At 43.4% G+C, this 26,278-nt stretch overlaps 1 protein-coding gene across 16 annotated transcripts in view; it reads left to right on the top strand.

The window, feature by feature from the left end:
* LOC148108139 (uncharacterized) overlaps positions 1-26,278 on the top strand; it is a 485,477-nt gene that overhangs the window by 431,440 nt on the left and 27,759 nt on the right. For 11 of the 16 annotated variants that reach the window (XR_015721128.1, XR_015721131.1, XR_015721127.1 and 8 more), the window contains one exon: positions 12,105-13,244. Coding sequence is in view for 1 of the 16 variants with exons in the window: in XM_087853856.1 (XP_087709982.1) it covers positions 22,421-22,438; positions 23,614-23,688; positions 25,221-25,341 (214 nt within the window). In the remaining 15 variants the exon portion in view is untranslated. Of the gene's footprint in view, positions 1-12,104; positions 20,220-20,600; positions 21,236-22,334; positions 22,439-23,613; positions 23,689-25,220; positions 25,342-26,278 lie in introns of those variants that run through there. The other 5 variants (XR_015721138.1, XM_087853856.1, XR_015721132.1 and 2 more) reach the window with 5 other exon arrangements.

Below are 26,278 nucleotides of genomic sequence, written 5' to 3'. Positions count from 1 at the left end.
AATTGGCTTTATTGGTTCTCTCCTCCCCTACAATAATGGAACCCTATGAGAGCAGGGGCCTTGTTTCCTCCACTTTTCTGTCTCTAGTGTATGGCCATAGTAGGTGGCGGAAAATACTTATTGAATTAGTATCTCTAGCATAAATTCCTAAGAAGTGAAATTGCTGGGCCACGGAGTGTGTGTTTATAATTTTGAAAGGTGAGGCCAAGGAGTCCTCCAAAGTACTGATGGATACTTTTTCCCCGGCAGGTCAGTTACTTCCTTTCCCCCAAATACTGAATATCACCAAATATTTGGATCTTTTCTCTATTTGATTGATGAAAATGACATCTGATTTGTAGCTTTAATTTGCATTTCTAATTGTTAGGTGGCAATTTTTGTGTGTTTTTATAAGCCTATTGTGTACCTTTGAGTCTCTCAGTACGTGCCTTTGTTTGGGTCCTATTGTGCACATTTTCAAATACACAAAAGTAGGGAAGAGAATATAATGAACCTGGATGTATCCATCACGTCTTTTTAAACAGTTTGCCATGTGTTGCCAATCTTGAATCATTTGTCCCTCTTCCCTCCATTTCTTTGTAGGGTGGGGGACTAGAATGTTTTAAAACAAATGATTTTATTCGTAACTACTTCAGAGTATAACTTGGGAACTGGAACAAATAGAGACTTTTGAAATATATATAACCTCATTGCTATATTTATCAAAACTTTTTTATATTTATCAAAATTAACAATTTATTGCCTAGTACTAATTTAATGTAATATCCAATCTACATACATATTTCTCCAGTTGTCTCAGAAATGTCTTTAAAAGGTTTGTGTAAAAATCCTGTACATTTCTTAAATTTATTCCTAGTTGATCTTTTTTGTTGTTGAAAATAGGACCCTTTCTTATATTACATATTTTTATTATTGTACTTTACTAATTTTTATTTTATTTATTTATTAGAGAGAGAGGAGCACAAGTAGAGGGAGTGGTAGGCAGAGGGGGAGGAAGAAGCAGGCTTCCTGCCGAGCAGGGATCCCCATGCGATGTGGGGCTTGATCCTAGGATCCTGGGATCATGACCTAAGCCCAAGGCAGATGCTTAGCCGACTGAGCCACCCAGGTGCCCCTGTACTTACTGATTTTTCAAGCAGTAACTTATGTCATCATATTGTTTCTAGTAGTTTTTGCAGTTGGTTCTCTTGGATTTTCAGGTATAATATCATATCAGTTACAAATAATAAGAATTTCATTCCATGTTTTTTACTTTTTATGTCTCTTGTTTCTCTTTTTTGGTTGCTTTGTATTTCCAGGACGAGATCAAATACTAAGTCAGAATGATAGTGGGTACGTTGTCTTGTTCCTTCACTGAGAATGCTTTTAGTGTTTCTGCCACACTGGTTATTTTACTAAGGGCTGTGTTGTTGCTCTTTGTTTTTTTCATCAAAAATGGTTGTTGAATTTTATTAAATACTGTTTTAGCATCTGTGAAATTATACAGATGTTCTTCCTTGACCTGTTGATATGAATAATAGTAACAGATTTTATGTTATTGAATCATGGTCATATTATTGAATCATCAGTGAAAACTCTGTTAGTGTGTAGCCAGATTCTAGTAATATTTTACTGAGTCATTTTACATTGTGATTTGTGAAACCAGTTTGTAATTTTGTTTTTAATGTAATCTTTATCAAGTTGTTTTAGTGCTTTCCTTAGCTTTATTAAAAGCTTTCTCTGCTTTAGCCAGTTTAAATACTCTTGAAATGATCTGTTTCCTTAAATTTGGTGGAATTCCCCAGTAAAACTACCTAAGCTTGGTGCTTTTGGGGCGCCTGGGTGGCTCAGTTCTTAAACCTCTGCCTTCGGCTCAGGGCGTGATCCCAGCGTTCTGGGATCAAGCCCCACATCAGGCTTCTCCGCTAGGAGCCTGCTTCTTCCTCTCCCACTCCCCCTGCTTGTGTTCCCTCTCTTGCTGGCTGTCTCTCTATGTCAAATTAATAAATAAAATCTTTAAAAAAAAAAAAAAAGCTTAGTGCTTTTTTAGATTTGCTATCATTTTCTGGTTTAGTTTTGGTGATTTATACATTCATAGAAAATCATCTGTTTTATCCAGCTTTTTCCTCTGTATCTGGGGCTGTTATCCCTGTCCTGTTCCCTGATTTTGTGTGCTTACGTTTTTTTCCTTTTTCCCCCTTTCATTTATTTATTTATTTATTTTTTAATAAAGAATTTTCTTTTTTTCTTTTTTTTTTCTTTTCTATTATATTATGTTAGTCACCATACAGTACATCCCTGGTTTCTGACGTAAAGTTTGATGATTCATTAGTTGCGTATAACACCCAGTGCACCATGCAAAACGTGCCCTCCTTACTACCCATCACCAGTCTATCCCATTCCCCCACCCCCCTCCCCTCTGAAGCCCTCATTTGTTTCTCAGAGTCCATAGTCTCTCATGCTTCATTCCCCCTTCTGATTACCCCCCCTTTCTTTATCCCTTTCTTCCCCTACCGATCTTCCTAGTTCTTATGTTCCATAGATGAGAGAAATCATATGATAATTGTCTTTCTCTGCTTGACTTATTTCACTTAGCATTATCTCCTCCAGTGCCGTCCATGTTGTAGCAAATGTTGAGAACTCATTCTTTCTGATAGCTGAGTAATATTCCATTGTATATATGGACCACAACTTCTTAATCCAGTCATCTGTTGCAGGGCATCTCGGCTCCTTCCACGATTTAGCTATTGTGGACATTGCTGCTATGAACATTGGGGTGCATATGGCCCTTCTCTTCACTACGTCTGTATCTTTGAGGTAAACACCCAGTAGTGCAATGGCTGGATCATAGGGTAGCTCAATTTTTAACTTTTTAAGGGACCTCCACACGGTTTTCCAGAGTGGCTGTACCAACTTGCATTCCCACCAACAATGTAGGAGGGAACCCCTTTCTCTACATCCTCTTCAACATTTGGTGTTTCTTTCCTTGTCCGTTTTTGCCATTCTAACTGGCACAAGGTGGTATCTCAGTGTGGTTTTGATTGGAATTTCCGTGATGGCTAATGATTTTGAACATTTTTTCATGTGTCTGTTAGCCATTTGTATGTCTTCATTGGAAAAGTGTTCATATCTTCTGCCCATTTTAGGATTTGTTTATTTTTTTCTCGTGTATTGAGTTTGAGAAGTTCTTTGTAGATTTTGGATACTAGTCTTTTATCTGTAGTGTCATTTGCAAATATCTTCTCCCGTTCCGTGGGCTGCCTCTTAGTTTTTTTGACTGTTTCCTTGGCTGTGCAGAAGGTTTTGATGTTGATGAAGTCCCACAAGTTCATTTTATCTTTTGTTTCTCTTGCCTTTGGAGATGTGTCATGAAAAAAGTTGCTGTGGCCGATGTCATAGAGGTTGCTGCCTGTGCTCTCCTCTAGGATTTTGATGGATTCCTGTCTCACATCGAGGTCTTTCATCCATTTGGAGTTTATTTTTGTGTATGGTGTGAGAGAGTGGTCAAGGTTCATTCTTCTGCATGTAGCTGTCCAATTTTTCCCAGCACCATTTATTGAAGAGACTGTCTTTTTTCCCACTGGATGTTTTTTCCTGCTTTGTCAAAGATTTTTTGCCCAAAGAGCCGAGGGTCCATTTCTGGGTTCTCTATTCTGTTCCATTGGTCTATGTGTCTTTTTTTGTGCCAATACCATGCTGTCTTTGTGATCACAGCTTTGTAGTACAGCTTGAAATCAGGCAACGTGATGCCCCCAGCTTTGTTTTCCTTTTCAACAATTCCTTGGCGATTCGGGGCCTTTTCTGGTTCCATACAAATTTAAGGGCTGTTTGTTCCAGTTCTTTGAAAAATGTCATTGGTATTTTGATTGGGATAGCATGGAATGTGTAGATTGCTCTAGGTAGCATAGATATTTTAACGATGTTAATTCTTCCGTTCCATGAGCATGGAATATTTTTCCATCTTTTTGTGTCTTCTTCAATGTCTTTCAAGAGCGATTTGTAGTTTCTAGAATATAGATCCTTTACATCTCTGGTTCAGTTAATTCCGAGATAATGTATGATTTTTCATGCTATTGTAAATGGAATGGATTCCCTAATTTCTCTTTCTTCAGTCTCATTGTTCTTGTATAGAAATGCAACTGATTTCTGAGCATTGATTTTGTATCCCGCCACATTACTGAATTGCTCTATCAGTTCTAGTAGTTTGGGGGTGGAGTCTTTTGGGTTTTCCATGTAGAGTATCATGTCATCTGCGAAGAGAGACAGTTTGACATCTTCTTTGCCGATTTGGAGACCTTTTATCCCTTTTTGTTGTCTGATTGCTGCTGCAAGGACTTTTAGTACTAAGTTGAAGAATAATAGTGAGAGTGGGCATCCTTGTCGTGTTCCTGACCTAAGGGAAAGGCTTCCAGCTTTTCCCCATTGAGAATGATATTCACTGTAGGCTTTTCATAGAATATGAAATTGAGGAATGTACCCTCTATTCCTACAGTCCGAAGGGTTTTAATCAGGAAAGGATGTTGTATTTTGTCAAATGCTTTTTCTGCATCAATTGAGAGGCTCGTATGGTTCTTGACTCTTTTCTTGCTGATATGATCTATCACACTGATCGATTTGCGAATGTTGAACCATGCTTGCATCCCAGGGATGAATCCCACTTGGTCTTGATGGATAATCCTTTTAATGAACTGTTGCCTCCTATTAGCTAGGTAGGATCTTGTTGAGAATTTTGGCGTCCAAATTCATCAGGGATATCGGTCTGTAATTCTCCTTTTTGATGGGGTCTTTGCCTGGTTGGGGGATCAAGGTAATTCTGGCCTCATAGAATGACTTTGGTAGTTTTCCTTCTATTTCTATATTTTGAAACAGCTTCAGGAGAATAGGTATTATTTCTTCTTTGAATGTTTGGTAGAATTCCCTGGGGATCCGTCAGGCCCTGGACTCATGTTTTTGGGGAGGTTTTTGATCACTGCCTCAATCTCTTCATAATTAATTGGTCTGTTTAAGTAACCAATTTCTTCCTGTTTCAGTCTTGGTCGTTTATAGGTTTCCAGGAAGGCATCCATTTCTCCCAGGTTGTTTAATTTATTGGCATAAAGCTGTTGATAAAAAGTTTCTAATGATCCTTCCTATTTCATTGGTGTAGGTTGTGATCTCTCCCTTTTCATTCATAATTTTATTAATTTGGGTCCTTTCTCTATTCTTTTGAATAAGTCTGGCCAGTGGCTTGTCGATCTTGTTGATTCAAAGAACCAGCTTCTAGTTCTGTTGATCTGCTCTGCTGTGCTCCTGGTTTCTAATTCATTGATCTCTGCTCTAATCTTGATCACCTGCCTTCTTGTGCGTGGGTTAGACCTGTTCCAGTTCCAGCTTCTTGAGGTGTGAATATAAAAACTGCATTTTAGATTTTTCTATTCTTTTGAGTGAGGCTTGGATGGCTGTGTATTTCCCCCTTAGGACCACCTTTGCAGTGTCCCATAGGTTTTGGACCGATATGTTTTCATTGTCGTTGGTCTCCATAAATTGCTTAAATTGATTTTTAATTTCCTGGTTTACCCAATCATTCCTGAGCAGGATGCTTCTTAGTTTCCAAGTGTTTGAGTTTCTTCCAAATTTTTCCTTGTGATTGAGTTCCATTCTCAAAGCATTGCGGTGTGAGAATATGCAGGGAATAATCTCAGTCTTTTGGTATCGGTTGAGACCTGTTTTGTGACCCAGTATGTGATCTATTCTGGAGAACGTTCCCTGTGCATTCGAAAAGAATGAGTATTCTGTTGTTCTGGGGTGTAGTGTTCTGTATATATCTATGAGGTCCATCTGGTCCATCTGGTCCGTTCAAAGTTCTTGGTTCTTTGTTGATTTTCTGCTTAGGTGATCTGTCTATTGCTGAGAGAGGAGTGTTGAGGTTCCCTACTATTAACGTATTATTATCTATATCTTCCCTACTATTAACGTATTATTATCTATATGTCTCTTTATTCTGGTTAAGAGTTGGCTTGTGTATCTAGCTGCTTCCCTGTTGGGAGCATAGATATTTATAATTGTCATATCCACTTGTTGGATACATCCTTTAAGAATAATATAGTGTCCTTCTGTATCTCTACCTACCATCTTTAGTTTAAAATCTAATCTGTCAAGGTACAACACCCAGTGATGACAAAAATACTCAACAAAGTAAGATTAGAGGGAACGTACCCCAAAATAATAACAGTAACCATATATCTAAAACACACAGCTAACGTCATACTCAATGGTGAAAAACCAAAAGTTTTGCTTCTAAGATCAGAAAGAAGACAAGGATGTGCACTCCCAGCACTTTTGTTTAATATAGTACTGCAAGTCCTGACCTCAGCAGTCAGACCAGGAAAAGAAAGAAAAGGCATCTAAATTGGTAAGGGAGAAGTAAAACTGTCACTATTCGTGTATAGCACGATAGCACGATACTATATCTAGAAAACTCTAAGGACCCTACCAAAAAAAAAAGTCACTAGAACTCATAAGTTCAGTAAAATTACAAGATGCAAAGTTAATACACAGATCTGTTCCATCTCTATGCACTACGAATGAAATAGCAGAAAGAGAAATTGAGAAAGAAATCCCATTTACAACTGCACCAACGATTAACACACACACACACACACACACACACACACACACACACACACACACACTTGGGAATAAATTTAATGAAAGAGGCTTTAAGACCGGGACTCTGAAAACTATAAATACACTGATTTAAAGTCATGACACACACACAGAAAGTAAAGACATTCGATGTTTGTCGATTGGAAGAATTAATATTCTTAAAATGTCCATACTATCTAATCCACAGATTTAAGGCAATCCCTATCAAACACCAACAGCATTTTCCACCGAACCAGAACAGACCTAGAATCTGTATGGAATCGCAAAAAATCCTAAATATCCTGGAACATGGCTGGAAGTATCACAATTCCAAACTTTAATTTACGGTACAAACATGTCGTAATCAAAACAGTATGGTACTGGCACAAAAATAGACACACAGAGCGATAGGACAGAATAGGAAGCTCAGAAATAATTCCACAACTATATGGTCAATTAATCTTCAACAAAGGCCACAAAAGTATACAGTGGGGAAAATAAAGCCGCTTCAGCAGATGATCTTGGGGAAACTGGACAGCAACGTGCAGAAGAATGAAACTGGACTTTTTTTCCACCATAGACAAAAATTAACTCAAAAAGCTTAAGGACCTAAATATGAGACCTGAAACCATAAAAACTTTAGAAGATAGCACAGATAATTTCTCTGACATCAGCTGTAACAACACTTTTCTAGATATGTGTATATGATCCTTTTAGTGTATTACTGAATTTGGTTTGCTAATATTTTGTTGAGGATTTTTGTAAGTGTATATTAGGAATATTGGCCTGTAATGTTTTTCTTGCAGAATCCTTGTCTGGATCAGGTATCAGAAGAATTCCAGTTTTATAAAATGAGTTTGGAAGAATTCCCTCCTCCTTTATTTTTTGGAAGAATTTGAGTATTAATTCCTTTTTGAATATTTTGTAGAATTCACCTGTGAAACCATCTAGTCCTGGAGTTTTGTTTTTTGGAGGTTTTCAATTACTGATTCAACCTGCTTACTAATAAGCTGTTCAGATTTTCCATTTCATCAGGATTCAGTCTTAGCAAGTTGTATGTTTCTGGGAGTTTTATCAATTTCCCTTAGGTTGTCCAATTTTTTGTATATAATTGTTCAGAGTAGTTTCTTATGATCTTTGGCATTTCTCTGGTATCACTCTTTCATTTTTTATATGAGTTCTGTCTCTCCCTCTCTCTCTCTCCTTGTTTTTGGGGGTGGGGGAAATCTAGGTAAAGGCTTGTCAATTTTATTTTCAGAGAATCAGTTCTTAGTTTCGTTGGTATACTCCATTATCCTTTTAGTCCCGCTTCATTTTTCCCTGCTCTAATCTTTGTTATTTCTTTCCTTCTAATAACTTTGGCCTGATGTGTTCTCTTTCCAGTGCCTTAAGGGGTAAAGTTAGGTTGTTTGTTTGAGACTCATCTAGTTTCTTGAGGTTTCATTTATTACTAGGCATATGTGGTGTTTTAAATCCATTTATGAAACAGAAATGAACACTACATTCAGTCATAAATTAAAACAAAACCTAAATATCTTTTGGGGCGCCTGGGTGGCACAGCGGTTAAGCATCTGCCTTCGGCTCAGGGCGTGATCCCGGCGTTATGGGATCGAGCCCCACATCAGGCTCTTCTGCTATGAGCCTGCTTCTTTCTCTCCCACTCCCCCTGCTTGTGTTCCCTCTCTCGCTGGCTGTCTCTATCTCTGTCGAATAAATAAAATAAAATCTTAAAAAAAAAAAAAAACCTAAATATCTTTAGAGTTCAGTAATTCATCTGTTGTGTATAACACTCAGTGCTCATCACAAAACCCAAATATATCATGAGGTTTCATGTGTCCTCACACTTTTCTTTAAGCTTCTAAAGCATATTGTAGAATTTTTTATAAATTGTAAATTTTCCGTATGAGATATGTGAGTTTGCCTGTATTTTTTTAATCCGTTGCTTTTATTGAGTTTATGGAGATGACTATGACTAATTATCCACCCTTGTCTTTGTGCAAACAATGAAAACAATTAAAGCAGTGTTTCTCAAACTTTGGTGTGCATTAGAATTGCCTGGAAGACTTGTTGATGCCAAAGGTAAATCCCACTGGATTCTGATTCAATAGTTCTCTCGAGGGCTAGAGTATTTGCATTTCTGACAAATGTGTAGGTAATGCTGCTGGCTTTGGGGCCATATTTTTGAGAACTGTGGAATTTGTCGAGCCTCTGGGACCTTAACTATCATCTAATAATTTTTTTTATTTTTCATACACATCATAAATATACTTTAAACTATATTATAGGCAGCTTGTGTTGAAAACATAGTGCGTTAGTACTGTTAGAATCAGAAAGGCAGTTTCTATCTAACTGAATTCTGACTACGACAAGTAAAGGGTATGGAGTCACAGGGTCAGAAGAGTTAGTGAATAAAGGATATTTGGCTGTGTTCCTGGAATACAGATGCTCCTTCCAAGTGCTCTGTATTATGGCAGCAATTGAAAACAGCAACGTGGGAGCTCTGTGACCTTGGGCTCAAACCGTTCGGATTAAGCTTGGGATTCCTAATATTTCAATGAGGTTGAACTAGATGACAGCAACTTTCAGCTACAACATGCAGCAGTGTTAACTACAGTGATTGTGTAGCACATGACATTCTCAGGACTTACAGCTGTGGTTTGTACCTTTGATCCCCTTCATTCAGTTTTCCCTCCCGTCACCCCGTGCCTCTGGTAACCATAAATCTGATCTCTTTTTCTATTTGTTTTTCTATTTGTTTTATGTTTTAGGGTCCACATATAAGTGAGATCATCTAGTATTTGTCTTTCTCTGCTGACTTATTTAGTATAATGTCCTCAAGGACCATCCGTGCGGTCTCAAATGACAGGATTTCATTATTTTTATGGCTGAATAGTATTCCATTGGATATACAGACTACATTTTCTTTATCCATTACTCTGTTGATAGATACAGGTTGTTTCCATATCTTGGCTATTGTAAATAATGCTGCTATGAACATGGGGTGGCAATACCTCTTCAACAGGCTAACTTCTTTTTTTTCAACATGTTAATCTCATTTTGTTCAGCTATGTAACCAGAAGTGGAATTGCGGAATCCTTTGGTTATTTTATTTTTAATATTTGAAGAAAGTTCATAGGTTTTTCCATACTGGCTATGCCAATTTACATTCCCACCAACAGTGCACAGGAGTTCCCTTTTTTCTACATCTTCATCAACATTTGTTATCTTTTGTCATTTTGATAATAATTATTCTAACAAGAATGATATCTCGTTGTGGTTTTTGTGGTTTTGATTTGTATCTTTGTAAAGATTAGATGTTGAACACCTTTTTTTTTTTTTTTTTAAGATTTTATTTATTTATCTGACAGAGATACAGACAGCCAGCGAGAGAGGGAACACAAGCAGGGGGAGTGGGAGAGGAAGAAGCAGGCTCATAGCAGAGGAGCCTGATGTGGGGCTCGATCCCATAACGCCGGGATCACGCCCTGAGCCGAAGGCAGACGCTTAACCACTGTGCCACCCAGGCGCCCCTGAACACCTTTTTTATGTGCTGGTTGTCCATTTGTCTTCTCTGGAGAAATGTCTATTTAGGTCCTTGGTCCTTTCTTTAGTTGGTTTCTTTTTTCTTTTCTTTATTTTTTTACTTTCTTTCTTTCTTTCTTTTTTTTACATACAACTGAGTTGTATGAGTTATGTATATATTTTAGGTATTAATTTCTCTTCAGATACATGATTTGCAAATATTTTCCCATTCCATATGTTGCATTTTCATTTTGTTGATTATTTCTTTCACTGTGAGGCTCTTGAGTGTAGTACCACTTTTTTTTTTTTTATTTTGTTGCTCGTGCTTTTGGTGTTATTTTTAAAATATACTTACCAAGACCAATGTCAAGTAGTTTATTCTCTATGTTTTCTTGTAGGAATTTTATGATTTCAGGTCTTCCCTGTAAGTCTTTTATCTATTTTGAGTAAATTTTTGTGGATGATGTAAGATAGGGGTCCAGTTTTGTTCTTTGACATGTGAATATCCACTTCTCCCAGCATCATTTACTGAAGAAGCTGTTTTATTTTTCTCCATTGAGAATGCCTCCCTTCTCAAAAACCGTATGTGTCTGGGTTTATTTCTGGGCTCTCTCTTGTGTTCATTAGTCTATGTGTTTGTTTTTATGCCACTACCATAAGATTTTGATTTACTATAGCTTTATAATACAGTTGAAATCAGGCAGTGTGATGCCTCCAGCTTTATTCTTCTTTCTAGAGATTGTTTCGGTTATCCAAAGTCTTTCATTGTTTCATTCAAATTTTAGGATTTTTTTTTCTTACTGCAAAAAAAGTCATTGGAATCTTGATAGGAAATTCATTGAGTCTATTGGTGGCTTGGGTAATTAACATTATTTCTTGCAATTCATAAACATGCAATACCATTCAATTCATTGGTGGGTTTCTTTTTTTGTATCTGTCATCAATGTCTTGTTTTCCGTGAAGAGACCTTTCACCTCCATGCTCAAGTTTATTTCTAAGTATTTTGTTGTTTTTCTCCCTAACATAAATGTTCTTTGTATCTTTTCCCTTATATCTTTTTCAGATAGTTTGTTGTTGGTGTATAGGAATGCTACTGCTAGGTGTACATTTATTTTCTATCCTACAACTTTACTGAATTCATTGATTAGACCTAACAGGGTTGTTTTTATAGTCTTTAGGATTTCTATATGTCACCTGCAAATAGAGACAGTTTTAACTTCTCCCTTCCCAATTTTTATGCCTATGATTTCTTTGTCTTGTCTGATGGTTCTGCTAGGACTTCGAGTACTGTATTGAATAGGAGTGTTGAGAGTGGGCACCCTTGTCTTGTTCCCCATCTTACATGACAAATTTTCAGTCTTTCACCAATGAGTGTGATGTTTGCCGTAGCTGTGGGTTTGCCGTATGTGGCCTTTATTGTGTTGAGGTACGTTTCTTCACGATCCAGTTTGTTGAGGGTTTTTATCATGAATGCATGTTGTACTTTGTCAAATGCATGTCAAATGCTTTTTCTGTATCTATTGAGATATTCATATGATTTTTATCTTTCATTCTGTTAATGTGATGTGTCACACAGTGATTGATTTGCATATGTTGAACCATCCTTGCACCCCCTGGACAAATCCCAGTTGATCGTGGTATATGGTCCTTTAAGATGCTGCTGAATTCAGTCTGTTAATACTTAAAGAGAATTTTTTCATCTATATTCATCGGGGACACCAGTATATAATTTTCTTTTCTTGTAGTCTTTTTATTTGGTTTTGGTATCATGGTGATACTGGCCTCTTAAAATGTGTTTGTGTGTATTCCTCTTATGTTGATATTTTTGGAAGAGTTTAAGTAGTATAGGTGTTAATTCTTCCCTTACGGCAGGTCTAGTAGTGAGGAACTCATTTAGCTTTTCTTTGTTTGGAAAAGTCTTTATCTCTCCTTTATTTCTGAAGGACAGCTTTTCCAAATAAAGCATTCTTGGCTGACAGGTTTTTTTCCAAGTGGAGATGTTTTGACCTGGAAGTTTCATTGAAGAAAGGTGACCGTGATCTTGCTGCCCTAGGCCAGAGTTTTCTGCACAGCCGTATTTCCTCTGCCCCTCTAAGGAGGCATGGAAATCTGCCAGGGAACAAAGCCACACAGACAACCTCCTCACGTTAAACCCAACCCCCTGACAAGGGGTGGTGAAAGGCCAACCAGGCAGAGCAGCCTGAACAGCCAAGCAGCAGGCCCCTCCCCCAGAAGACAGACCGGAAGAACAGGTAAGTGACACGCTTATTTCCTACAGGACTGCAAAACTCCACAACATGGGTGAACTTTTACATTAAGTGCATTCATAAAAATGCAAGCTTTGACTCCACTTTTGGGACCTACCCAAAGTAGATTCATAAAGACAGAAAGTAGAATGGTGTTGCCAAGGGCTGGAATGAGGCAGTAATGGTAAGTTTCTGATTCATGGTGTAGAGTTTTAGTTTCACAAGATGAAATGAGATGTGAAGTTGGGTTAGACGGAGGTTGTAGAAAGGGTAGTAATGCATTTAATACATTTAAAATGTATTCCATGAACTTAATGTACTTAATGAAATATAAACCTATAAATGGTAGATTTGTAGACGGTAGATGGTAGATTTTTGATTATGTGTATTGTATGTCAATAAAAATATTTTTTCTTTAAAAACTGCAAATACAGAGAAATGAACACAGGACAATTTAGTCTTGCCATTTTGGTGCTGCTATTTTGTCTCACCCATTTTCCTGGAGACAACTTTGATCCAACAAAATGTTCTCATTCTGTGCCCACTTAAAAGCTTAAAAATCAGAATTTTCCAAAACATGAAAATTTTTTCAAAACGGTATTTTCAGAGTTAATTTAATAAGACATTTTATTCCTTGATCAATTTTTAAAAATGTAGCACAATTTAAAATTCTATTTTATCTACTTTAACTTTAATTCACTGATTTTAAAAATCAGAATCAATTTTTTATGCAAATGGCTTGGATTTTTTATCCATATCATAGTCTACTGACTGTGGGTTCTGCTGTTTTACATTTTGCTTATGTGTCATTATTTTTACCAAGTCAACTTTCCTGATGCCCATTATGAATATTAAAATATTTTTTGCCCAGTTTTATTGATATAATTGATCACTGTATATAATTGACACACTGTGTATGTGTAAGCTATTATGTGATAAGAACTCTCAGAATTTACTCTCTTAACACCTCTCAAACCATAGAGCGGTATCAACTGCAGTCATCATGTTGTACTGTAAATCCCTGTTATTTATCTTAAAACTGGAAGTTTGTACCTTTTCACCATTCACTCAATCCCTGCCCCCACCCTCCCCTCTGTTTCTTGTTACTTTAATCTGATCTGTTCTTCTGAATTAGTTTTCCGCCTTTTCTTTTCTTTGTTTTAGATTCCACATAAAAGGGGAAAATGTCTATGTATCTATCATCTATATAGTATCTATCTCCCTATATATATCTATACCTACACATATGTAGTGTTTGCCTTTCTCTGTCTCACTTGTTTCACTTGGCATAATGCCTCTAAGTCCAAAACTGTTATCACACTTAGCAGGATTTCCTTTTCTTATGGCTGATTAATATTCCATTATGTAGGTAACACTTCTTTATCCATTCACCACTAATGGGCACTGATGTTTTCCTTGTCTCAGCTATGGTAAATAAAGCTTCTTGCACATGGAAGTGCAGGTATTTCTTAGACATATTCCTTTGTTTTCTATGGAATGTTCCCAGACGTGGAGCTGCTGCACATACCGTGGTTCTGTGTTCAGTGTGTTGAGGACGCTCCATACTGTTTTGCACAGTGCCGGCGCCAGTGCGCATAGGCTCCTTTGCTCCACATCCTCACCAGCATTTGTTGTCTCTTGTCGTTGTTATGACAGCTGCTCCAATTGATGTGATAGGTCATTGCGCTTTGGGCTTGCGCATACCTGCTTATCATTTGTTTATGTTCTCTGGGAAAGTGCCAGAGCACTGAACACTGTCTCTGGGGTCCAGGGGCAAGACCAGTCTCCATTAGACCTTCAGGGTCCTCATTTGGACATACAAGGGTGGGTGCAGAATCACTCTTCTGGCTGAGGTGAGGGTGCTGGAATAGTAAAGAGGACACCATGGGAGTGGACAGAAAAAGGAGAAAAGGGAGGTTTCTGTGGTCCCTTATTCTGCTCTTGGAGCCTGGAGATCCTGCTCCTTTGCCACTCTGACTCTGGAAAGCCACTGCCTTGAGGACACCCAGATAAAAGCACCCCTTTCTTTGGTGGTGTGCCTGCCTGGGGCTGTACCACTAGAGACAGAGAACGTGATGCAGGGTGCTTCCTTGTCCATGGTGCCTCATCAGTTCTGCTGGAGATACTGGAGAAGGAAGAGTCAGGCAGAGGCCATTGTGGTTGTCCCCTTGCCCAGAAACAGCTCGAAACTTTTAGTTGCGCTTCTCCCTACAGTCTAGCTTGTTAAAAGGGGAGGTGGGCTCCAAGATCTTCTCAGTTATTCATTCAGTAACTATACACTAAGCACTCCCCTATGCCAGGTACCTTGGTGGACCCATGAGGAGAGCTGAAAATACCAAGAGCTCCCTGCTTTTAGGGGCTCACAGTCTAGAGATGGACAAAGCACAAACCAAAGACGTGAAAGAAAAGAGCAAGTGCTATATACGACGACTGAAGTGTGTAATGAAGGAAGGCTGGGGAGTCATTGGATAGGAAAATATGAAAGGCCTCACTGAGGGTGACATTGCTGAAAACAGATTGACAAAAGGGAGCTAGACCTGCACACGTCTGTGTGCGGTGTGTCAGAAAGAAGGGACCGCTGTTGCAGACACTCACTAACAGAGCTGGTTTGGCCAGAGGAGGTGAAAAAGGCAGCCCCCGTGGCTGGAGGGACACTAGGAGGAGAGCAGAGGGGAGGGAGGAAGGCAGGGAGAGGTGCTGAGGCCTGGGAGACTGTTACTTATCTATTGTTCCTATGTTTCTGCCTTGCCCCAGTAGCCTGAATCTTAAAATGTATATATTTAATTTCTCACAGTTTTTGTGGGTGAGGAGTCCAGGCACAAATAAGCATAGTTCCCCAGGCTCAAGGTGTGGCAGAGGCTGCAGCAGTGACTGAGGCTAGACTGGCAGAGGATTTTCTCCCAAGTTGGCTCACATGATTCGGGAAGCTGTTTGGACTCAGAATCTGAGTTCCTGTGTGTCTTCTGGCCTTGGCACAGGCCAAGTTCTCTGCCATGTGTGCTTCTACACATGGCAGCTCAAAATATCTGTGCTCGATTTTTGGTTCAGAGATCAAGAAGAAAAAGGGAAAGGGAGTGAGACGCAGAACACAAGAAAAGTAACTAGGAAGTTAGAAACTCTTTGCAATTGAAACTTAGACATCACATTTCATCGCATTGGCTGCATCCTATTGGTCAGAAGCCAGTAACTAACCACCTAATGGGTAGAGAGTGATGCCTATACCACAAGTCTGGATCGGTGGGAGCCACTGTGAAGGCTGTTCCGCTCATAGACAAAAATGAGGCAACTGGGGCACCTGGGTAGCGCAGTCCTTAAGCGTCTGTCTTCGGCTCAGGGCGTGATCCTGGCGTTATGGGATCGAGCCCCACATCAGGCTCCTCCGCTAAGAGCCTGCTTCTTCCTCTCCCACTCCCCCTGCTTGTGTTCCCTCTCTCGCTGGCCGTCTCTCTCTGTCAAATAAATAAATAAAATCTTTTTTAAAAATTTTAAAAAAATGAGGAACTGGGTCTCATTCTAAATATAATGGGAAACAATTGAACAGTTTAACTACAGAGGACAGCAATATCTGCTTCTTCGTTCATTTCCACCCCATCATAGTGCCCACATTTACACAAGGCCAAGTGGGAAAGTGTTCCAATATTACATTGTTGGAACCCAGGCCTCTGTTGAGCGGCCCTCCATGCCAAGTCCCACCCCTTCTTGTAATTCTTCCATCCTGAAAATTGTGCTTCAGATACACAGGGGACCACCCCACCCATGTTACATTATCCACATACACCTGATGATGTCCCAAGAAGTGGATTCTAGCCTGATCCCCACTAAGCAGCTTGGGAAAGTGGGGAATATGTGAGAGACACAATGATTTAGGACTCAGAACTGGGAAAACAAAGAAAAAAGGTCTGAATTCAGTTCTGTCTCCTGAAACCTCAGACCCTGGTTACATTTCCAGAGAGTGGTGGCTATGGCATTTTTGGCTCATAGTGTACAGTTAAGGAGATGACATGGGGGAGAAAAGTAAACAGTTCGTTGCCAAGAGACGGCAGAGGCCAAGGTACTGGAATCTTGAAGAAGCGACCTCACTTCCTTGGTGATAGGCCCCAATTGAACTTAGAACTCTGGTAACCAGGCACATCCATTCAAAGAAAGCCTGCTTTCCAGCTCACTTGACTCGAGACGTTCAAGAGAACAAGATGTTCTGTTGCTGTATTCCTACTTTCAGGGGCTTTGGCCCAGAAAGTCCAGAGAGAAAGACTTTCACATCATTGTAGTCGTCGTCTCAGCCCGCTTTTCCGAGCCCTCTGGACATGTGGCAGGAGACACCAACAGGTAACACAGGGCAGCTCAGAGCAGCCCACTGGAGAGCAGGCAACAACAGTGATCCTACTTCAGCAGGCCCACACCTCTTGCCCCTCACTAAGTGTGTGTGTGTATGTGTATGTGTGTGTAGAGGAGGGGGCAGAGGAAGGATGCCCTTCCTGGGCAGAAGCAAGCTGCCAGGTGTTGGAACCTGGCCCATCTTTCATATTCACACCCCAGGTCATAGCAGGCAGGATGAGAAGCTGAGTGCTGGGGACCAAGCTCAACCACCTGTATGTTAATCATGAGCCCTAGGGTTTCATCTGGCTTCCTCTTTGTTGGATGTCTTTTCTGCTGCTTCTCTTAGCCTTAACTGGAGAACACGATTTCTAATGGGGGTGGCCCCTTGTGGCAATGTCCCGTGAGGCCACTAATGTCTCTTGGCCCCATATATATGGGGCACTGCATTTTCGGAGCTGCACCCAGGAGATCATTGATGAGCTGGTCTGTGACTTTAACTATTCCAACTCCCTAGACAAGTGTCAGGTGCACCAGACCACCCAGGATCAGTGCTGCCTGAGGTGAGAATGGGAAGAGGGTTCTCCACACCCAGGGCCCCCACACAAATATGGGGACAGACCTAGGGCCCTCCTATAGTGTTTCCACATGAGTGTCCCTCAGGCCCAACCACAAAGTAATCCCAACATCTACACCTCCACCACCAGCTATGGGATAAGGTAGGAAGACTCTTCACATATATGGGAATGGTAGAGAATATAATTAATGTTTTTTTGCAGTTTAGGGCCGTAGGTTATTTTGTTTTGTTGTGTTTTATCTTACTTTTCCCGAAGCCATGAGTGTCTTTGTACTGTTTTTATTATTTTCCCTACTCACCCAGGTATCCTGTGTAGAACCCAGCTCCACTGTCCTTGGAGAACTTGTCTAAGGCCTTATAAATCCTCACACTAAATAGGGTGATTGAACATAAAAGGAATGGTGGGATGAAGTCATTCTATATGTTTCTCTATAACGCGTCATTTCTCAGAGTACATCAAATCATTGTAGGTCCACCAGGTCACAAGCTGTGTCCTTATATGTCTTTTTGGACCTCCGTAAAGGAGGTCGTCAGCCACAGTAATTCAGCCTTTCAAGGCTGGTGGAACTTGACATGATTCAATTCTGTTGCCATTTCAGCAATGCTGCAAGGAACACTTAAGTGTCTTAACAAACTTTTTTTAGCTGCTAGATCTGCCAGAACATAGAACCACAGATTGGGTGGAAGGCCTCTGATGCCTCCTGGCCCAGGTAGCTGGCTCTATCTTTTCAGAGTTCCACCCAGGACATCTTTGATGAGCTGCTCCAAGGGTTCAGCTACTTCATCTCCTTTGACAAGCAGCAGGTGCATCAGGCCACCAACAACATCCAGTGCTGGTCTGGGGTGAGAATGGGTCCAAATTCATGTCCTATCTCAGGACCCACAGATGATCAGGGCAAGGCCAGAACCCACACTAGAAACAATTGGCTCCCCTGTGGCCTGCCAAGGAGGGTGGTTTCCCCTGAACCTTTCTCTCCATGTCAGGAACAGACCAGGCCTCATCAGCATGGGAGGAATGCCATGCATTCCATGCTCTGGACAGTTCTCAGGCCCAACGTCTATGATCTCAAGCAGCGTTGGAGATGCTAAGCTTCTGCTTTCTCCTGTCTGCAGTAGGGATGTTTACCGATGACTTAAAGGCATAGAGTTCTTAATAAAGGCTATTAAAAGAGAGAAATGCTATTGTTGCTCAACTAACAAAATGGGTTAAAGGGAACAATGGTTTATCATTTCACCCCTAAAGCCAATTGCACCTTTAAGCCTAGAGCCCTTTTCTGGGCGGGCCTTCAAGTCCCTTTTCTTGCACAAGTTCCCGAAGCGTTGGGAGTCTCTGGTCTGAACGCCAGACCCTGATCTTCCTGGTGGTTCATGGAGTTGAAGCTGAGTACACTGCGCTCCCCCCCCCCCCCGTCTTTCTGGTGGGGAAAAAGAATTAATCCTGTCCCTGGACGAGGCCTGCACGATGCTGATGCTCAGAGAAGGCACAGTGGAGCATTTCGTACGCTCCCTGGTACCATTCTTCCCAGATATAAACATATCAAATATCACAATTTTCTGCATAATACCATGTGTTCACTTCACCCCAACAGGTCCTGGGCCAGCAGTTCAACAGGTGAATGCCCACCCCAGGCACAGCACAGGAGTGAGACTCCCACCTACTAGCTGTATGTCTTGGGAATGTCACTGTACCTCTCTGAGCTTCACTTTCCTCTTCTGAAAAATGGGGTGGTAAGAGGCTGAATCTCATAGGGTTACTGTAGGAAATCATGGGAGAAAACACGGCACAGGCTTATCTGGGGCCTGGCTCTGTAGAAAAGGCTGCTGAACATGCTGGGCATCTTCATGTTTAGTAGTTCTCGCTCTCCAGTGAAGAAGCTCTCAACCTCAACCCTCACAGGCCTGTGGCCCTTCTGGGTTTACAAAAGCAAATGGAAAGCTCATAGTTTTCCTGTTTGCAAAGGACTTCTGAGATTCCATCTAGTTGGTCCTGGCACTGGTCCTTTATGTGACCAGATTAGGGAGTCACTGGGGGCAGGCAGAGCCGCCCAAGGTCCACTCAGTATTTGGAAAGTACTGGTTAGGAGTCATTCATTCAATAATATGTATTAGGCATGTAGTAATGCAGGCACTTTCCAGTCACTAAGATAACTCAGTCGACAAAGTAGATACAATGTCTGGGTCTCAATTTTAGTCAGAGGGTCAGATAGTCACTCTACACATCATAAGCACCCATGTCCATAGTTCATTAGATGTGACATCTTCATGGCCTACTCTAGGTGTGAATAGATCCACCTGTGTTTGTACCATTATGATGGACTATAACAAGTAAAAACACGGTCTTTGGGTCCAGAAGGAAAGACTGCTGCCTCCACAGAGCAGGGTGGGAGATACAGGGGTTGTGGCTGGGGAGGGACTTTCAGAGCCATAGATCTCACAGATCTCTTGGTTTCCATGGGAGGGCTGAATTTGGGGGGCTTCCTGAAGAAGCAAATGAGTCAAAAAGAGCTATGGATGGGCCTTCAAGCCCTCTGGGAAGCAGAGCACAATCTGGGCTGAGCTGGTGCCTAAAACATCCACCCCTTTGATGGTCTCATCTTGCTCTGCCTGCCCCTTTCCGTATCCACCTCTGCTGACCACAACTGGGGCCAATAATAGAAGCTGTGGTGAGCAGACCACTCACAAATCTGCCTCAAACTTAAGCCCTGATACTGGTCTGCATGGAAGACGGAGTAGACTAGACCTATGGCCGTGAAGAGTGTAAGTGGAAAAACCACTCATTCAGGTTTTCTGGATGAGCAAACCACTGCAAAGACAGCTACAGAGGGGTTGGAAGTGGCCTGGGGCCATCTTCTGGGACCCACACAGAAAGAACGGTGCTGTGGGAGTAGCATGTGGAATGAAAGGCCAGGCCTCTGACTGTGCTCCACATATGACTTGAGGTAAAGCGGGGGGGGGGGGGGGGCTCTGTACATCTGAAGTGCCATGACTGGGACCTGAGAAACCATGCCCCCATTCTCCTGCTGCAGCGGGAACTTCTGGAGCCTGTAGAGGCAGAGGGTAAGGGAGATTGCAGTTTGGGAAGGCTATCTGGAATGGGGCTCATGGATTGGAAATTCATTGGATATATTTTTTTAATATTTTCTTATTATGTTATGTTAGTCGCCATACAGTACATCCCAAGTTTTTGATGTAAAGTTCCATGATTCATTACTTGCGTATAACACCCAGTGCACCATGCAATACGTGCCCTCCTTAAGGCCATGGTATATGTCCTGTTTTTGGAAAGGCACATGGAAAGTCAGTTATGTGGATGAACCTTTCTCTTTAACCTGCTCCAGTGCCAGCTCCAGGGCTCCTTCCAGTTGCAGAGCCAGAAAAAGGGCCTTCTATGGAGCTAGAGGCAACCCCAGCTCTGCATCGACCATCACCTGCAGTGTCAGAGCCAGCCTCCCCTCCATCAGCTGTTGCAGAACTGGAACACATGCTCCCATCATCTCCATGTGTGCCGGGTGCTGAGCTGCAGTCAGCTGGACCATCAGCTTTCCCAGGAATTTTCACTCCAGCTCTGACAATAGACATAGAGCCCACTGTGACCCCAGATGGTTCCTGCTGTGTCACCCCAAAGAACCAGCTGGGTGAGGAGAAGCCTGACCTCCTGGACTTCCCTTCCAGGCTTGTGACAGAGCAACTCACATATATGGATACGGTGAGCAGTTAGGCTCTCAGGGTGGGGCAGGGACAAGCGTTTCTTCTGCTGTAGGCTGCCTCACACCTGCCTTTCCCTGATGTGGACTCCTATGGTCTGGGACCAAATCTCAGCTCCACCACTTCCCAACCCTGTCAACCCATGAAGGTGCTTAGCCCCAAGCTTTCACTGTCCAGCTGCGGACTGTAGCGAGAGACCCTGATAAGCACTGATACGGAGGTACTAGGGAGAAGAAATGAGCCAGAATGGAGAGACCAATGGGCAGGCCCTGGTCTCCATGGGGGAGGAGGGCAGCTCTCTGTGTTCAGTCAAGTCCATGGGTCGCCCACCCACTTGTTTTGGAGGCTGAGTACCCTCATCAATTACTAGGTATCTGATGTGTACTTAAGTGCAGGGCAGATAGATAAACCTGTGGTTGTAGCTATCATGTGAGAATGTGTATCTGAGAGGGGAGTAGAACCAGAGGGATGAATAGTTGGAGGGGAAGAGTCCCCCTTGGGAGGAGCCACCTTGAACAGCAGCGTGGAGCTTGGAGTTTGTGAGGATGATCAGGATGCAAATGCCCTCCTTCCTTCCCTCGTCTCTATTTGCTCCTGGGCCATCCTGTCCTGGGCCCCTCAGTGAAAAAGAATGGAGTGACATCCAGGGACTCCAACCAGGCTCAGGCCACATTCTCAGCTTTCTGAGCTCTAGCTCTGACCTGTGACCCCTATCTAGGACACTACTCTTGCATGTGAAATAGCTGGGTGAACAAACCTCCCCCTGTTCTCTAGGAGCTGTTCAAGAAGCTGCTGCCCCATCAGTGCCTGGGCTCCGTCTGGTCCAAGCGCAATAAGCCTGGCAGTGAGCACCTGGCACCCACAGTCCGGGCCACTGTCGCCCAGTTCAACGGTGTGGCCAAGTGTGTCATCACTACCTGCCTTGGCAACCCAAGCATGACAGCCCGGGACAGGGCCATGGTGGTGGAGCACTGGATCAAGGTGGCCAAGGTATGCAACGGGAAGCCCAGCTGAGGTGATCTCCTGCGTCTCGGGCACTGCTCTTCCCTTGATCAGGTCTCAGGGTGGAAGGCCCTGGTCTTTGCCCTAGGGACTGTGCAGTCCCTAGGCTCTTCCTTCCAGAGGCTGACTGTGACTTGCATGGCCCAATGTTGGGATGCTCTGTTCCTCCTTGACTTCTTCCTTGGAGTGAGGTAAAATCCTTTGTCTCTCAGCATTGGGACTCTTTGGGCCTTATATGTGCCCTTCGGCAGGTCCCTGGACATCTGCTTCATCCAGGAGGAGTGATTTAAACTGAGGGTGACTGAAGCTCTAGAGAAAATCAGCCTCCACTACCCACGTGACAGCTCATTCTCTTCCCTCCCCAGGCCTGTCAAATCCTGCAGAACTACTACTCCCTGAATGCCATCGTCTTGGCTCTGCAGACTGTCTCAATATACCACCCCAAGAAGACATGGGAGAACGTTTCCAGGTGAGACGGTCTCTCTGCATGGACGGACCAGGATGGATGAGGGATCTCCCAGAGGCCTGTCCTCTTCCCCCTCAGCCAGCTTGGACCTCCTGGGAAGCAGCAATCCCTGACTACAGGACCTGGGCTGGCAGGCGGGTCTCTCAGCCTCCCTGGAGAATAGGCCACCATGTCTCCTGCTTTAGAAATCAGTTTTCCTAAATGTTCCCCCACAAGGCTGAGCTGAATAAATATTTTCATGTGTTTACAACCACTAAACTCTGCCCAATTGAAACCAAAATTGACCAAAACAGAGCTGCTCAATTAATATGGGAATGGAGTCATAGGATGACCTACATCAGAGCTCTGTCCCATGTCCTACAAAGACCTTAGTGCTCAGAGGAACCCAGAGAAAACTGTTATCCAGGCAATTTGACACTTTGGGGTTCTCAAATAAAAGGGACTTGCACTCAATCCTGCCACATTAGTCCTCCAATCGTCCTGCCTCCTTTCCCTCTATTCAGGAAGTGCTTTCAAAACTTTAAAAAGCTGGGCACTGAAGACAACCCACAGAGCAGGAAACTAGTCATCAAGGTAGCATGGAAGGTGCAGGTCTGGAAAGAGAAGAAGGGTGTGAGGGAACAGGGTCCTGCATGGATGAAATAGGGAATGGCCTGAAGCATTCCTTGGAGAGGGGAAGCCTTTGGCATGAATGTGGTGACAGGCTGGGGTGAAGATTCCATTGGGGGTGGAACAACCAGGTGCTGCTCAACCAGATTCCCTAGCCTAGACACCCTGTCTCTCTATGTTAACAGCTAGTCCAGATGGACACCTGTACAAACCTTGAAAGCCCAGAGGACAGGGCTCTGCTCAGTGAAGGGGTTGGGATGGGTTGAGGGCCACAACAATAATGATAGTAATACGATACTGAGTCCTCAGGAGACGATGGGAGGTAGGTAGAATTCTCACTTTTCCTGATGAGAAAACAGGCTCAGGGAGGCCAGGCTGCAAGCTCAGGGTCACACATGGAGAATGTTGGAGCTGAGATTTTTCTAGAATCACTCATGGCATGCTTAAGGATAATGTTTATCAGTTATCAGCGGACTTAAGTCAGATGTCTAGGGTCTGAATTAAAAGATGGTGGGGGCAAGTGGACTGAGGGTATTACGGTCTCAAGGATCTTGTCCTTGGCCCTACAGGAGCAACCATCTAATAAATCTGCCACCCTGGTGATGGCCCTCCAGAGAGCCCAGAAGAAGAGGCTGCAGAAGAAGGTGAGTGTGCCTGAGGCCCAGGGCCTCCAAAGTCAGAGGAGAGGGGCTTCTCCCTGAGGGCTGGAAGCCTCCAAATCAGTACAGTTGGGACTTCAACTCCAGCTCCACTTCCTGTTGCTTCTAAAATTCTTGTTTCAAAGTGACCAGCAGGAGGGTCTAGAAAGCTGGATCCAGAATGTGTTTCGGGATGGGGAGGAGCCCAGGACTATATACCCTGTGATTTTCTAAAAGCAGGCCCTGGAGGTGATTAGAAAGAGTATGATGTACTTGGAGGGTGAGGGGAAAGGGAATTGAGGGGAGACTGCTAAGGGTCCTAGGCTGCTCCATGTGGGAAACTGGGGTGGGCCAGGAGGCTGCAGCATTTTCAGGGGAGGGTCCCCATGGGCATCAGAGAGCAGGGACTCATCCCAACCCTACCGCTCATGACACAGGGTGTTGTCCCCTAACTTGGCACTTTCCTCACTGAATTGGTGATGCTGGATATTGCAATGGAGGACTATCTGGAGGTGGGTGAGCCTGAGGATTGTGGGGGAGGGACCAGAATCCGGAGGTTTGGGAGCAGAGCGCCCCTGTACTGAGCCCTGAGCTCTCAGGACTCGGCAAACCTCCCCTCATGACAGCCTCACAGTTGCCCTTGTGAGCTGGGGTCTCTTGCCCATCTCAGTGATAAGTGAAGGGACGCTGCACTTAGGACACGGCTCCCGGTGCCGAAGACTGGTGAAGCAGCAGAGCTTCCTGAAGGCAAAGCTGCGTGAAGTCTGTCTGACTGGACCTCAGCCTCCCCTGGTGAGGTTGCCCGTGGGGGGAGAATGAAGTCAGGACCCTCCACATCAGCAAGCACCTCAGTAGCCGCAGCAGCCCCTTCCTGCCTGAGGCTTCGGCCTCCCCTACTGTCTTCCGAGAGGGTAGTGCTACAGGGTCCCGATCTGTAGCCAGTCCATCTGCCCCGTGTCCTTTCTCTGGACCCCAGAGCCTTGCCTAGATCCCAGTCCCATTATCAGTGTTTGCAGAGCCCACAAATGTGTCTTGGCCTTAACGCAGCATTAGAAGGTGTGGGTGTAAGGTGCTAGTAATAACCAGGGGGCTCCTTCTGATGGACTTTGGCTCTCTGCTTTCCAAAGATGTGAGATCAACCACCAGAAAAAGAATAAGGTTGTGTGTCACTTCCTGTAGGAAAGGGTAGGGAGTAGGCCTCAGAGATGTCCCTGGGAAGAACATTGCTTGGCTCCATCCCCTCCGTCTCACGTTTACTGGGATAGTTTGATAATAAAGAAGTGGAAGACCCATCTAGTTAGTAAGTGGGGATAGAGGAATGCCATCAAGGATAGCTTCCCGTAGGAAGGGCTATTTATACTCACCTCTGAGAACAGGTTGGGATTGGATGAATCTGCAGGCAGGAGGGTGGCCATGTGTGCCAGGACCCGGGACAGTTCCCCTCTCCCATTGCTCAACCCTCACCAGGCCCTGCAGCTACCCCCCCCCCCCCCCCGCCCCAGGCTCCCTATACATCCTGTGCTTCTCTCTCTGCTCAGGAATACCAAGTCATGACGGACATCATGCTGCTCCAGGTGGCTGCCAAGAATTACACCCTAGAGCCCGAGGATCCTTTTTGGGCCTGGTTCCAGGCTATGGAGTCTCTCAGTGAGGTGAGAGGTGAGGCCCATCAGGAGCTGGGTCGGTGAGGTTCGGGGTGGACTCTTTCTGCTGGCCACTCCTGGGATCCTCCTTCCCTGGGCAGCCTCAGGCCTTGTTGCCGGGGCGCCTGACTCCAGCTGTGGGCAAGCACTGGCAGGGACTCTTAAATGGAAGCTCCTGGGCAACTCACAGGTGTCCCTCTGTCCTTAGCTACACCCTGTCCTGCCAGCTGGAGTCCCGGTCCTAGCTGGTCAGTAGCACTCAAGAAGGAGAAGAACTGGCCGCAGTCAACCTCAGGGCTGAGCAAGTGTCCAGTGGCCCTGCAGGGATTCCTCAGCAGCTGGGGATTTGCGGTGCATCCGCCCCATGTGCTCCACATCCCTTCCTCCCATCTATTTAGTTATTTGACGGGGGGCAATATTTATTCTCTTAAATAGTAAGTGGTAAATTCAAATATTATTATATTAAAGCCCTTTTTTCTTTTAGAGCCCGAGAGTGTGGTTTGTTCTTTTACTTCCTACAGTAACGTAGAAGATATAGACTCTCATATTCATTCCTGAACTAAGGAATCTTAAAGCGTCATCAGCTATTGTATGTGGGAGGAAGGAGAAGAGCCAGTCCTCCTCCCTAGCTACTGGAGGGTACCCCCAAATCCCCTTTACTCAGAGGACAGGTTCATTTCAGTACAATAAATTTGGGCAAACAGCAAAGGCAGCCCCTCAGAACTCCTGAGATTTAGAGGTTGAAGGTACTTCCACAGAAATAGCAACAACCACTGAAAGTGGGAGTCTTTAAGAGTCACACTCCCCAGAACTGCTTCCTGTCCAGGACAGGAGCCGCTTTTTTCCACTATAAAGGAAGGTGGACTATTTCCTGCTTCCTTTGTTGACGTGGTGTTCTTGTTTTGTTTTTGTTTTGACCCAGTATCGAGAACTTGTAGTTTTCTAGTTCAATC

The sequence above is a fragment of the Ursus americanus genome, chromosome 22 (assembly GCF_024610735.1).
Source record: "Ursus americanus isolate L20-20 chromosome 22, mUrsAme1.1.p, whole genome shotgun sequence".
NCBI lineage: Eukaryota > Metazoa > Chordata > Mammalia > Carnivora > Ursidae > Ursus > Ursus americanus.
This window is presented reverse-complemented; position numbering and strand designations above follow the sequence as displayed.